Genomic DNA, 14394 nt, shown 5'->3' with positions numbered 1-14394 from the left:
ATATATATACTGTATATAATTTATTTTGTCATTATTATTATTACTATTATTATTGTTGTTATTTTATATATATATATACACATATATAATTGTAATATTTATCGTTAATTAATTTTTATTTTATATGTGTGTGGTAAAAACAATAAAAAAAAAAATAAAAAAAACAAACAAGGTCCATATCTCTGATAAATATAGCAATGTGTCCCATATCAAACATCTGACAATAAAGTAAAAATAATAAATGTAACTTTACAAATTTTGAAAATTATTTTAATCAAAATATATTTTAGATCCAGGATGTTGTATTGGAAGATGATGGACAATATGAATGCCAAGTACTAGCAGGCACCGAGGGAGAAACACTTCGATCGGCACCACTTGCAAAACTGACGGTCATACGTAAGTCTTTACACAATCAAAGTGGGAGTTCTCAATAAATTTTGATTTTGGCTCCCCTTTTGTGTAAAAAAAAAAAAAAAAAAAAAAAAGCGAACTCCACATTTTTAAGATTTAGGGTCAGTCGTGCTTGAGCAAGTTGATTTTATCAATCATATTCAGACATCAAATGGAATTTAACTTACAAATTAATGTTGTTAAGTACATCAAACATTTTAATCAACTGCTTTGGGTATTTATTTAATCTTTATACTGTAGGTGCTTTCATTAACATAGTACTGATTTTCAAAGTGGCACAGTGACGAGAAACATATTTAAAGTGTGAATAGTAATGAAATATGAATAAAATAATATAAAATTTAAAAACATTACTTTAAATGATTTTGGAATGAAAAAGACATCTCTTCGAAATTAATTTTTTGTGGTAGTTCATTCCAGCTTTTGGATGATCGATACAAAAATGTTCTTGGTAGTGAACTGGCAGGCAATAGAGCTTGGCTACAGTCCAGTATAGCTTGGCTCCATCTGTCATAATATATTACCAGCAAGAACAACATTTGCAGAGATGCTGTGCAGTAAAGCGATGGCAGATGGATGGTGATGATGAGGACAAACCTGGTTCCGAATCTAGCGTCTTATCTTGTCTTGCATATGCTATGCATCATAGATCCCTTGTCACCAACCTGAAAAAAGCCAGCAAAAAAAAAATGAAGTATTGCCTGAGTTTCAAAGTGTTTCAATATTGCTAGTGCATGCAATTTGCCAAATGATATTGAGGTGTTCTATTTGATAACTTACACAAAAAAGATTAGTGAATACATAACAACACAAGGCAAATAAAAGCACACTTAAAAGATTGGAACCCAAGTCTGATGAGCTCTTAAAACACTTAAAAGTACATTTGAGGCTGGACAGGTACATAAGATAAACAATGTAAAGAAAGGGTACTTGAAGCCACTTATTGACATGACATGTTATTTACACACATGGCACATAATGTTTTCTGCCTATATATCTAGTATCTAAGTAGATTAAAACAATGAATCATTTTTGCCTTTGCGTTCAGTAATCTTACAATTTCTCAGCGAAAACCGCAATAATCATTATCAAAAATTCTGGGATTCTTCTCCAAACCCAGAACCCCAGCCCTAGCCTCAGTGAGTTAATTAAAGCTGGTATCAATAAAGGTATTGGCATCTCCTACACTAACTGGCAATATGCTAAAGGTTCAGTCCCTCCAACCATTTTGATCCCTTTTCTTCTCGAAGACGATATGAACATGGAGGAGAGATACAGAAGCAGCATTTGATAAATATGAATGCAAATAAACTATTGAGGTCGCATGGCACAGAGAATTCTATGAGTGCTACGAAATCAACAGACTACAGCTAAGCCAATATACATACATGTCAGTTGTCAGGACTTAATATCTTTAGTGGATGATTTACAAATTATGAAAAAAAATGAGAAGTCCCTTTGGTCTCAACTTCTTTGATCCTGAGTGTCATCTTGGCCCTTCATCCCAGAGGAGCAGTTGCAGTTGATGAGAGGATGCCTAGTGAACCAATTTAATAGGGTTGCTTTATATACTATGATGATGAGTTGAGTGATGTTCAATAGGTTACAGAAGTTACATGTACTTAAGTCTGGACTTTTTTTGCCCTTTCCTCACACCCTTCTAGACCTTAATAATTTATTACACCTGCTTTTCAAGGTGAAGTCACAAAGGAAAGGTACTTAGACGTGGGGGTGTGACTCAACTAGACAGCAACCGCCATCACTGTAATTACAATTGGGAATACTTTCTACTAGAACTAATTTCATGCAATATTTTCCATTAGTTTAGATTCTTTTTTTATTGGTTTAAGAATGGTTTTCATTTATTTGCTCATCCACATGGGACCTAGGCCACCTGACAACTGGCCAATCAAATCTTCATATAGGAGTAGCCTAGTTATTGCTAACTATATTTTTAGAGAAATGAGCAGCTATAATATTTTTCTTTTAAAAAAAAATTAATTGAATCAATATTTTATTTATGCATTCAAATATAAGTACTTGTAAATTTATGGCTTTACTTATGGTCAACAGTAGGTGACGCCATTGAAAAAAGAAGTTAAATTTTCTTCTCAACTACTATCTCCTATTATTAAGAAGAGATATGGAACAAATAAATGCATTACTATATTGTGGTACGTTTAAGGCACAGATCTGTGATTTTAGAAATTCAAGTAAAATCAGGTTTCATATATCAAGATCACCATACTTATTATACAAGAGATTTATAATCCAAAGATTTGTCTACAGGCCATGCTCATACCATACATCATGGAGGTATTAGGAAATTACCCCAGCCCTCTAGCGGTATTCAATGATAATTTCCGCTGCAGCGGCCTAGACCTGAAGAACTAGAACTATATTTTTTTGCATATCAGATGATGTAACAACCAACAGTTTTAAGAGCTATTCCTTATATTTTAGTAACATCTGTACCTCTGAATGCATAGTTTAATTTAGGTAGGGTATACAGGCTACTAAGACTTTTAGCCCCATAGCGCACTGTCTAATTAGGGTGGGTTATGCAGGGTACTAAGACCTTAGTAATGTCCAAGGTCCTTCAGTAGCATAACAGCTTTGGACTCTCACTGCTAAAAGCAGGAGATTTAGGCCTCAAAGGACCCCAAGATATTTCAGCATTTTTTCCTAAAGCATTGGCTGAGCAGGGCTTTATTAAAGGAGTACTAATTTAATTATGAAAGTCAAAATCGCCAAAGGAGGTTGGGTTCCCCACCTCCTTTGACCAGGGTACAGACAGGTAGGCAGGGGGGGGGGGAACATACCTATTTTTATGCCACTGGTCTCTATACCCCTTGATCCATAGTTTGGACATACAGGTCTCTTTTGTATTTTCATTTATACTTTCTATACACATTTGCAGATAATAGCCCTTGATGACTTTTGCAGTAATAATGATGTAATGTTGTTTTAATTTGTTTTAAATGAATAAAAGTTGAATTGAGATTAAAAGATTAAATTATTGAAAAAGAAATTTAAAATGGGTTTTAATTAATATTAGATTCAGAAATGAATTTTGCAGTAATAAAAGATTAAATTATTGAAACAGAAATTTAAAATGGCTTTTAATTAATATTAGATTCAGAAAAACTAGGGGCTCTGCCCCTGTGAATTTATTATAATTATATTAATTATACATTTGTCTTTACTCTTTCTATTCCTCAGGTCCTCCCATATCAGTTTCCATTGAAAATTCTCCTACTTTATCTGCTGTTGAAGGAATTCCTATTGAACTTGTCTGTAGAGGGCTCAAGGGTAATCCAGCAGCAGAGATTAAATGGTACAGAGATGGAGCAGTTGTAGAGGGCGCTGTTTATAGTACTGAACCTTCTCAGAATGATCCTACTGGCAAGCTTCATGATGCTAAGAGTGTGTTAAGTATCACACCAACACTAACGGATGATGCGGCAGTTTATACATGCCAAGTTACCAATGCTGCGCTCAACGAACCATATAAAGCAATCATTGACTTGGACGTGCAATGTAAGTATAGGCCTTCTTTGTACTTAAAGCATCTATCTTACTGTACGTTATTTTTTGAATATTTACTTTTTTCAAACCATGGGTCCACCGATAAATATTAGAGGAAACACTCAAGCGTGACCATCTACTGGGCATCCTACGTTCTCTGCATACGTAGATTTGGCCAAAGAACCACACGAGAACTTAACGTTCTTGCATGCGCAGATGACTTTTAGTGACGTAATTACGTTCTACGTCCTACCGTTGTCGTACAATGGAAAGCTCCCTGTTAATAATAGACAACATTTCAGGTTATGTTTATTATATTATTAGTCTTACTGCAATCAATGGTGAGGCTATTATACTAGCTAACCCATGCACAAACTTAAAATGACACAAACTACAAATAATACATCTTACCAACATTAAAATAGAGGATATAAAATTCAATATTTTCGGGATACTATGTTATTCTTTTAGATAAGCCTGTTGTAGTTATCGAGTCAAGCCATCAGACCGTTAAGGAAAACAATGAGGTGATATTCAACTGTGTTGCAGACGCTAATCCAGATACCATGACTTATGCTTGGTATAGGAGTGATGTCATTATCGAGGGTAAGATCATTCATTTCAGATTTGGTTCCCATACAGTCACTACACTCTCGCCACAGTGTGTTTACTGAGATTGTAAATGATGCGTATTGGTCCAAGACGAAGTTGTGAATGCTCGCCAATTCAACCAATCAATCAGCATCCAAAAGCTATCTGTGATAACGTTTAGCGATTTAATGGATTTTAATAGAGAATACAGCGTGGCAACGCCCGCATACAAATCTTTTAATGACAAATTAACTCATACTACCACAAACAATTATCAGATGGTATTGCAATATGTGCATCAATGTGTATTTTTTAAATTATGTTTTGAAATCTTTATCTTAATCATTTAAATTTTTGATTTTATAAATTTTTTATTGTCATTTCAACAACATGGCAAAAATGAAATTTGTGTTGATTGATCCAATAGGCCAGGGGTCGGCATAAAAATTAAGCCGGAGGGCCAAACTGAATTTTTGATTTAACACAGAGAGCTGCAAACTTTGTTGTTTCCAGAACTGCTTTTACACCAATTTATCGTCAGTTTTAATTTTATTTTTTACATATGATTGTAGACTTGCTACAAGTCTCTAATTATTGGTTTTTCCGTAGAGCGCCACCAGCATCTGGTTATATCAAGCAACTTTTCATGTTGTTGAATTTGGATGGGAATTAGAAAATTTCAATACTATTACTAAAAGTATACTATGGAACGCCAAGCAAATAAGTAACTCAATTGGTGCCAAAATCGATTTTTTTTTTCCAAGCATTTTCACTGATTAAGACAAAGTTCAGGGACTGGATCCCAGTCTGATATGATTGGTGTTGGGTCACAAAAAACAAGGTGTTTTCCAGCCAGTGTTGCTTGGTGCGCCACACACATTGGGTTTTTAATTCATTTCCGCGGAGCTGCAAAAAAATTGCTGGGGGGCCACATGTAGCCTGAGGGTCACTCTATGTCCACCTGTGCGATAGGTTATACATATAATACTGAATTGATGTTTCATTACAGGGGCATCAGAGGCTCAGCTGCAGAAGAGAATCACTAAAAATGACAATGGTGTGACTTTTAAGTGTGTGGCTACAAATGCAGTTGGTAGCGGAGAGGATAGCATCCAACTCAATGTCCATTGTAAGTTTTAACATCAGTATGTAGAGTTCTCCCTGCCACTTTTGGGACCAGGGTTTTTATAGTTTTTAGTAGCTTCGGTCTCTAATTAAAATAATAAAAATAAAAGACATTTGTTAATTTGGGACAAGGGCTTAGCCAGCGAGTTGTCTGGCCATCTTTTGGATGGCCAACAATTATTTAGGACGGCCACTTTTACCGTGACGGCTTGGACAGCCTACTCAAACTCCGTCTAGCCTAGTTGAGCCTGGTCTACTTTACTTTAGCAAATTCTTTATATTCTTCAAATCTTTCAAATTTTGCATTAAACTAAAGCAAATTTTGGACGGCCTATTTTGTTTTCCTGGCTAAACCCTTAAATTGGGACCACAGAAATTGGTCTTTAATTGGAGTTGGTCATTAATTGGAAGGTTCCTTAATTAGAGGAAGACCTGTAGTTAATATATAAGAGAACACGCCCCCACCAACAAAAAATCACTCCACCTCAAACTCGCGCGTTTCAGGCCATAGGTCTTTGATTGCCAATCCCGCTCCCTCCCACCTCCTCCTGGCCAAAAAAAGTCTGGATCTGCCACTTTTACAGAACAATGGAAGCTTTATTTGAAACTGAGGAGAAGTTCACGATCATACTAATCAATAAATTAATTATATTTAATTTTCTTTCATTTTAGTTGCTCCATTTTTCACCACTTATCCCGAAGATATCTCAGTTGATTTCGGTGAACAAGCAATCATGAAGTTCACGATCATACTAATCAATAAATTAATTATATTTAATTTTCTTTCATTTTAGTTGCTCCATTTTTCACCACTTATCCCGAAGATATCTCAGTTGATTTCGGTGAACAAGCAATCATAGAATGTGCTGCAGATGGTAACCCTAAGCCAGCGATCAAGTGGACACGGTTAGGCTCCAGGGTCACCATAAGTACAATGAATCGCCTGCAGTTTGATACTGTAAAAGACAGCGATGTTGGCATGTATGTCTGCACAGCAACTGTCACAGGGTTTGAGGCGGAAGTTCACTATGCAAGATTAGATATTAATAGTAAGTGCGTAAAATTTAACCAGGTGTAGGTCTATAATGTATATAACAACCAGGCATGTTGTACAATGTATCTAATCTATTAGGTGTATCTTGTACCTAAAGATTTTCTTGTATTAATCTTTATGTGTATCTTGTATTCTAGTATCTAACCAGGTTCACTATATCTTTCATTATCTAACCATCATTCTCACCAGGTATATCTTATCTTAACCAAGTGTACAGTATCTTGTAGCTAACCAGGTATATCTCCTATTTAACTAGTGAACCTGTATCTTGTATTTACAGTAACTAGCTGTATCCATACCTAGCTAACCAGGTGGATCTTGCAACTAACCGGGTATATCTTAGCTGTATTTTGTACCTAACCAGGTACATCTTATACCAGGTATATCTTGTCTCTAACCAGGTAAACTATCTTATATCTAACCAGGTATCCCTGTGATTGAGAGCAAGGAAGAGCAATGCACTGAACTAGGTAGTACAGCCCAGATCAACTGTTTCACTGACACCAAACCAGACCCAATGATGATTGAATGGAACTGGGATGACGGAGACATGCGACTTGAAACTGGTAGGCCAAAGTTGCTAAATTTTTTTAAATATTTTTGTCATTTTGTAGATTGTTTGAGTATTTGTGGCAAAGACAAGCCGAACAAGTCACTCGTCGCAAATCATGTTTCAGAAAAAATGGCCAAAACATGCTGGAAAAATCATTTATACATCTATACATCATGCTATGCTGTTATTTTCCCCATTTTCAATGTTAAAACAACACTTTTTAAGGATTTTATGATAGTTTCTGCATGAGAAATGTCCGAAATCATAAAATTTGAAGGGTCATTTTTCATATATTGTTTTATTGTTATTTCTTTATGTTTAAACTCTTGTAACTTCATAAGGAAATGTCGGATTTGAATGATTTCTTTACCATTTTATAGCTCTTATTTTACTCTTTAACGCTGTATTAATAACTCAACATTGATTTTTGCAATGAGTGACTGGTTTGGCTTGTCTTTGCCACATTTGTATTTTAGTTTAAAAACAGCATACTCTAACTAATTTTTAAAATTTTAACAGGCACATCCATAGATCGTTTTTCTGCCAAGAAGGAAGGGATCAAGGGTGGCGTAAGGAGCATTCTTTTCATAGAAGACACAGCAGAAGAAGATATGAAGCCCTATAATTGCACTATATGGAATGAGAAAGGGGTTTCCTGGCTTATGATCACTCTTAAACCATGTGGTAAAATATTGGGGTTTTTTTTTCAAACTTTTTGAAATATTGTTTTTAATAAATTTTTCAATATTTATTTATTTTATTTGAACTTTTATTTAATGAGGATAACCCATGCAGCTCACCATTAATGGAGAGCTGATATTAAGGGGTTTTCAACAAATATAAAATACACAGTAATAATCTGAGAAATATGAAAAAGATATTGATATCATTACAATAAAAATAATTCAGAATGCAAAAAAACAACAAGAGCAATTAAAAAAGAAATAATAAAATAAAAATAAATAAATAAATACGGTAAATTCATAATAAACATTCTTAAATAACAGAGATTACCTATAAATATTTTAGAAAATAGATGCTTTAAGTTTTCTTTTAAAAGTGGCAAACGATGTGCATTGGCGAAATTCAGTAGTAAATGAGTTTATACACATAGGGGAAAAAAGTCAAAGGAACATCTACTTGATTTTAATATAAATACTTGAACCTTCAAGTCACCGTGTGCCGAAAATATGTATTTAAAGACATACAAAATTGATGTTTGGATGAATATAGATGATGCTTAAAGACAAAGGAAATGATTTGTATTGAAAATTATTTTTGAATTTTTTTTTTTCTTTTTTAGAAATGGATATGATTATATTCATAATCATTGGTGTGGTATCTGGTTCAATTCTTATTTTGACACTGACTGTTATCGGTATCATGTGCTGCAAGTTCAGATACAACAGTAAGTATGAGTATATTTCCATTGTACCAATGGCTTTTTTTGGGGGGGAGGGGGATGGGGGCATAGGGATATAACAATAGGAATCCAGTGAATATTTATAAATATCTGTCAATAATATCACTGGCAGTATCTTCAACATCACATTACTTTTGTAATGAGTCTAATAGTATACAATATATTTAAAGTTTTTGTTTTTAAAATTGTTTAGGAGCTATACATAATTAAATTTAAATTAGGACTAAGTATCAATATCAAAATTTCCTTTGTAGAAATACCATTTTAATCATTTTTAACTATGTTTTTAGCATAATTTCACAAAACTATTGATATTTTAATTATTAGGAAGAAAAAAATTAACGTTAAATGAAGAGGAGGAAGAAAAACAATCAGTGGAAATCATTCGTCGGTTATCAGACTATGACCTCTCAAAGGAAGAGAAAGAGAGCAAATACAATAAGGAGTACGAGGAGTCCAAAGGTTCACCCGAGAGCACACGCAGCAGTCACGATCGTTACGCAGTGCCCTCAAAGATCATGCATAAACGACGCGACTCTTGGGATAGCTATGACCGTCCACCATCTAGAGGAATGCGTTACTACAACGGGCCTTACTCTAGGCGTCACTTTAACGATTATGTTGAGCCAGAGTATCTACCTTATAGAGTAAGTTTGAAATCAATAGAATTCTATAAAACCAACATTTTAATAAATAAATAAATAAATATCTATTTTAATTCATCAATTTAAATAAGTGTTTTACTTCCAAGAAAACATCGATTTGTAAATCTCAATAAAAGCAAAAGAAATGGTAACCAAATTAATGTGGAATTTGCAATGCTTTAGATCCCTGCAGGAATCTGGACTTAGCAAAAAAAGAATGTAAAATTGCTGACCAACAGACAATGCTCTAGGCTTACTCAATTTTGATATTAATCTCATCATATGATAAATTTAAATCTAATAAAGTCGTGCTTTTTTATTTATTAATTATTTAGGGACGATCTTGTCATGATTATGCTGAGAGACCGAGAGACTTTCCACGTCACCGTGAGAATGAAAAGGCCCGTGATGACTACTACAAGGACAGTCTATATAGGAATAACAGGTACAACAGGAGGAAGGATGAATACAGAGAACGAGAATGGAAAAAGAAGAAAGAAGATATTATAGAAACCAGAGAAGCAGTTGAGACAATCTCTAATCATTCTAATGACAGTGAACATAACCTGGCAACAGACGTTTAAAGCCTTGTCTATAAACCATTATATAGGAATTATTTTGAAGCAGTGCCGCCAACGTCTCACAACTCACTGGGGGACTTAGCCTGAAGAGCTGGCTAGTTACAAATGAGCACCGCGGAGCGCATTGCGCCGCTAGACCTTTGCTATAGCAGCAGTAGACAACACATACGATCATACTAATTACTGTATTATGTAAACATTGAAATAGCTTTTTAAGACTATATACATTTCCTTTTTTCGTTCAAAAATATTCATGCTCATTAGTAATTTAGTTTTATCGTTTAATTATTCTATGATGGTAGCTACACAGAGTGAAATGCTAGGCCTCTAAAGTTCCCCAGTGGTGGTTGCCAGGTTATTGGAAATGGTTAATGGTGTATACTATCAAATTTTATTTGACAAAACCATAATACATGCCTAAATATGGTCATAATGACATCACATCATGTCTATATATGGGCATACAACTGTTTTTTGTCAAACAATTTGATTTTGGACAGAGTTTAAGGATTGTTTATGTAGCTATGTAGTACAGAGCCAGTCTGTCACATGACCAAAATGAGGGACAAGGACAGAAGTTACTGTATAAATGAGATAAAAATAATTTTTCCAATTTAAGGTTCAAAAAGAAAATTATGAGTTTTTTAACAAATTTCTATTCTTCTTCTAAAGGTATTATTTACATAAAACTAAAGATTTTTTAAAACGTATATATACATGTAGCTGTATAGTAATATATGTGTAGCTGTATAGTACAGAGCCAGTCACATGACCAAAATGCAAAATGAGGGGCATGGACAGAAGTTACTGTATAAATGAGATAAAAAATAATTTAAAAAAATTAAGGTTCAAAAATCAAATTAAGAGTTTTTTTAACAAAATGTGTATTCTTCTTCCAAAAATATTTTTTACATATTAAAACTAAAGATTTTTAAAAACATATATATACATGTAGCTGTATAGTACATAGCCAGTCACATGACCAAAATGAGGGGCATGGACAGAATTAGTTTTTTAACAAAATGTGTATTCTTCTAAAAATATTTTTTACATATTAAAACTAAAGATTTTTAAAAACATATATATACATGTAGCTTTATAGTACAGATCCAGTCACATGACCAAAATGAGGGGCAGGGACAGAAGTTACTGTATAAAGGAGATAAAAATAATTTAAAAAAAAATTAAGGTTCAAAAATAAAATTAAGAGTTTTTTAACAAAATGTGTTCTTCTTCCAAAAATATATTTTTTTTACAGAACTAAAGATTTTTTTAAAAAAATAATTCAAAATAAAAATACTGTACAAATAAAATGAGCTTCCATTAATAAAAAAATGTTACATTTCATATATTTTTATATTTATGCACACAGAGGGCAAGTTTGTATTTGTGAATAATTCATCCACATAGCAAATAAGTAAGATTGGTCGGAGCATGGAGGTATTATTGAGAAGGAGATCACTCGAAAAAGCTACACGCACGCAGCGCTATGCAAATGAACCAAGATCAAAGCTGCCGCAGCATGTGAAGAACGTTTGCGCGATGCCTTTGAAGTCCCATGTGTTCCCCGCCATCAAATTTTCAGCAGGCATAGTTTACCAAAAAATTGAACATGGCGAAATGGAGAGCACCTTCTTTTCTCGATGCGCACTACATACTGTCAATCACTATGGCTACGCAATCGTTTCCATTTTGAAGCTGATACATTTATCTCTCATAAAGTATCAAACATATTAATATTTTCCACCAAAAAAAGTTTAAAAGTATAGTATATTTCAACTTCAATTTCCATAAATTGGCCAAAATTCGCTAATTCTAATTTTAACAGATATTAATTAATAAATGATTGAGGGTTATAATAAACTAAGTCATTTTAGGGTTAACGAAGGTTAACTATTCGAAAAATCAATCCAAAATCTGAGTATTTTTCAGTTTTATGTTGACTTAGCTTTATAGTCGAACTAATCAATCTTTAGACAAAATTATAATGAACACAGAAGTAATTTTAACATAAATATTTTACGGAATCCGTTCCTGAAATATGTATACAAATAATAACATACCAAAAGTCCGAAAAAATCTTAATCAGGGGAACACTGTTCATTATAAGGATATTTAATGGGTTAAAATCAAACGCTTTATTGCACAACTGCTCTGCTGGAAGCGTATAAATGCATGTCGTTGCCAAGTTGTTGCTAACGAAAAATGTTAATTATAGGGTAATACGCCCACGCGCGATGCAAAAGCGGGGATCACATGGGTTTGTCGCATCAAAGGGAACTGTTGCCGAGTGATCTTCTCAATAATACCTCCATGGTCGGAGTAACACTGGTATCAGCCAAATACCCCACATTATGCAACCATACACCCAATGTAAATATACAGTGTACACTCTTTGTCAAAGGATTCTGACTCTGTACTAAAATAAAACTTCTCTATTATACTATGGAGAACTACCCCGAATTAGAAAAACTTACAATCAGTGGTGGTACTCAAGGGGAGGGGGGAGGGCTAGACTGAGGGTACATAGACAGAGGTTACGTTACTTTAATACCAGACTGTAAACCTTAGAAATTTCTGTGCCAAATTTTTGCGCGGAGCATTCCCCGCGCAGGCCGGTATGGCTAGAATAGAGTAGGCTAGGTCCTCCTATGCCTATACTACTAGCCTAGCCTACCTAGATTTGTTTGGGAAATTATTCTTTTTTGAAAATTTCTCCTATCAAACTTAATTACCGTCTTACTTTTGGGAGCGCTACGAAACTTTGTCAGCCGATGTACAATGGGAACACTCACCAGAGTAACACAAAAACCACGATAAAAAACATGTACATGAAAGTCGAAACTCAAAAATTCTGCCAAGTCTTAATTCCAGTCATGCGCAAATTACGCCAGGCGGTTTCTTATGAATTATGCATCAATAGTAGGCTACGTCGTATGTAAAATGTCAAACCCGTCAAATACCGGTACGGTGAATGAACAACATAAAGTAATGTAGAATTTATAAGTTTGACTTTTTTAACCTCATTTTAATTAATATTTGATCTATATTGAACTTTTTTTTAATGAAATGTTATTGTCTTATGTAAGACTATACTTCCTGCTATTTCCATATTGGACGACTTAAAATTGAATCTAGCTGTGAATTAAAAAAAATCAAAGAGAATTTGTTTTGTTGTGATACCTATATTTGATTTATTATCTTAATTTTGCTATGCGATAGTCATATAGGCCTAGGACTAGTTCAGATTCAGATGATGAAAATAATAATAATAATTAAATAATTATTAAATCCATATGAAATTTACATTTACAAACCTTGAATAACAAAGCTTATAATATCACAACACTATTACAAAACGAATACTGATAGGCCTATTCAATAGTGAAAGTAGCCTATTATAGCTAGCTTATTTGTTCAATATTGCTTGTACAACGACGCAGTTTAATTATCCAATAAAATTGTTCGGTATATCCTTCATTTGTGTATGCCTTTTTTTAAAGTTAGGCTATTTCTTTTATTAATCATGTTTTCCTGTTTGATCTATTATAATTGAGATGCAGTTGGATATAAGATAGTTATGGTTTGTTTTGTATTAAGAATGATAATATTAGTTTTGCTGTATTTGATTACTTTTACTGATCTTAATCAGTGGCGTACGAGTCTTAAAGTGGAGGTGCTGATGTGGGGGTGGGGGCGCCAATGTGAAATGGGCCGGGCTCGATCATCAGTTGAGGGGGAGCTCTCTCGCAAAATAAGGTGATTTTAGGTGCTTTTTAACAACTTGTCCGTGATTCTTTTTTTGGGACTCCTGGGGGAGCGTGAGTAATTGTGAGAGGGGCGTATATGCGCCCCACCCCAGATACGCCACTGATGCTAATAGAGATTGGTATTTTGATTATTGTTCATGATTACTTGATTATTATTTATCCACAATCGTTATACTGTGTCGTCTCAGCAATTTGGATGTAGAAAATATATTTCTTTAAACACAACAAAGTTACTACTTATTAGATATAGGCCTACCAGATGCATAGTGGCATTGGTCATTAATGAAAAAATAATTGATTGACTGATTGATTGATCAACAAATTGCATGAATGATCAATTGCGAAATGCATTTCGTTTCATGTATATAGGACCTACATGTACTGCTATTTTATACAAATGTAAATGAATAATAAAATCCGTTTTAGAGCTACACAAATTCATTGCATTATTAGTTTTTTTATTGGTTAATTACTTTGTAGATCTTTTCCCTTCACCTGAGATGTTCGTAGAGTATTATTTTCTGATAGGGTTTATATAAATAACAAGAATAAATATAACATCAACAAAAACATTAACACCTTTTTTCTACAACTTTGTATTGTTTGATTGTGTAAAGGAACGTAATATTTGTAATAACTAAATGTATTCAATATGTGGTTGAATGACATAGTAAGTCGAAACATCACAAATACTTTGAAAGTTTTTTTTTT

At 33.7% G+C, this 14394-nt stretch overlaps 1 protein-coding gene and 1 long non-coding RNA gene across 2 annotated transcripts in view; one reads left to right on the top strand and one right to left on the bottom strand.

Moving 5' to 3' along the window:
• LOC117123476 (kin of IRRE-like protein 1) overlaps positions 1 to 11183 on the top strand; it is a 28565-nt gene extending 17382 nt beyond the window's left edge. The window contains exons 3-12 of the mRNA XM_033269414.1: positions 291 to 399; positions 3637 to 3954; positions 4414 to 4548; positions 5543 to 5662; positions 6453 to 6707; positions 7138 to 7278; positions 7785 to 7949; positions 8569 to 8673; positions 9016 to 9335; positions 9668 to 11183. Coding sequence (XP_033125305.1) covers positions 291 to 399; positions 3637 to 3954; positions 4414 to 4548; positions 5543 to 5662; positions 6453 to 6707; positions 7138 to 7278; positions 7785 to 7949; positions 8569 to 8673; positions 9016 to 9335; positions 9668 to 9916 — 1917 coding nt within the window. The 3' untranslated portion in view covers positions 9917 to 11183. The remainder of the gene's footprint in view (positions 1 to 290; positions 400 to 3636; positions 3955 to 4413; positions 4549 to 5542; positions 5663 to 6452; positions 6708 to 7137; positions 7279 to 7784; positions 7950 to 8568; positions 8674 to 9015; positions 9336 to 9667) is intronic.
• LOC117123477 overlaps positions 1 to 14388 on the bottom strand; it is a 16414-nt gene extending 2026 nt beyond the window's left edge. The window contains exons 1-2 of the long non-coding RNA XR_004447857.1: positions 12657 to 14388; positions 769 to 1079 (exon numbers count right to left, since the gene is read on the bottom strand). This is a non-coding gene — a long non-coding RNA (uncharacterized LOC117123477). The remainder of the gene's footprint in view (positions 1 to 768; positions 1080 to 12656) is intronic.
• Between the last annotated feature and the right edge of the window lie 6 nt (positions 14389 to 14394).

Source organism: Anneissia japonica, unplaced genomic scaffold (assembly GCF_011630105.1).
Source record: "Anneissia japonica isolate Jap-2015-1 unplaced genomic scaffold, ASM1163010v1 scaffold287717_len1600092_cov198, whole genome shotgun sequence".
NCBI lineage: Eukaryota > Metazoa > Echinodermata > Crinoidea > Comatulida > Comatulidae > Anneissia > Anneissia japonica.
This window is presented reverse-complemented; position numbering and strand designations above follow the sequence as displayed.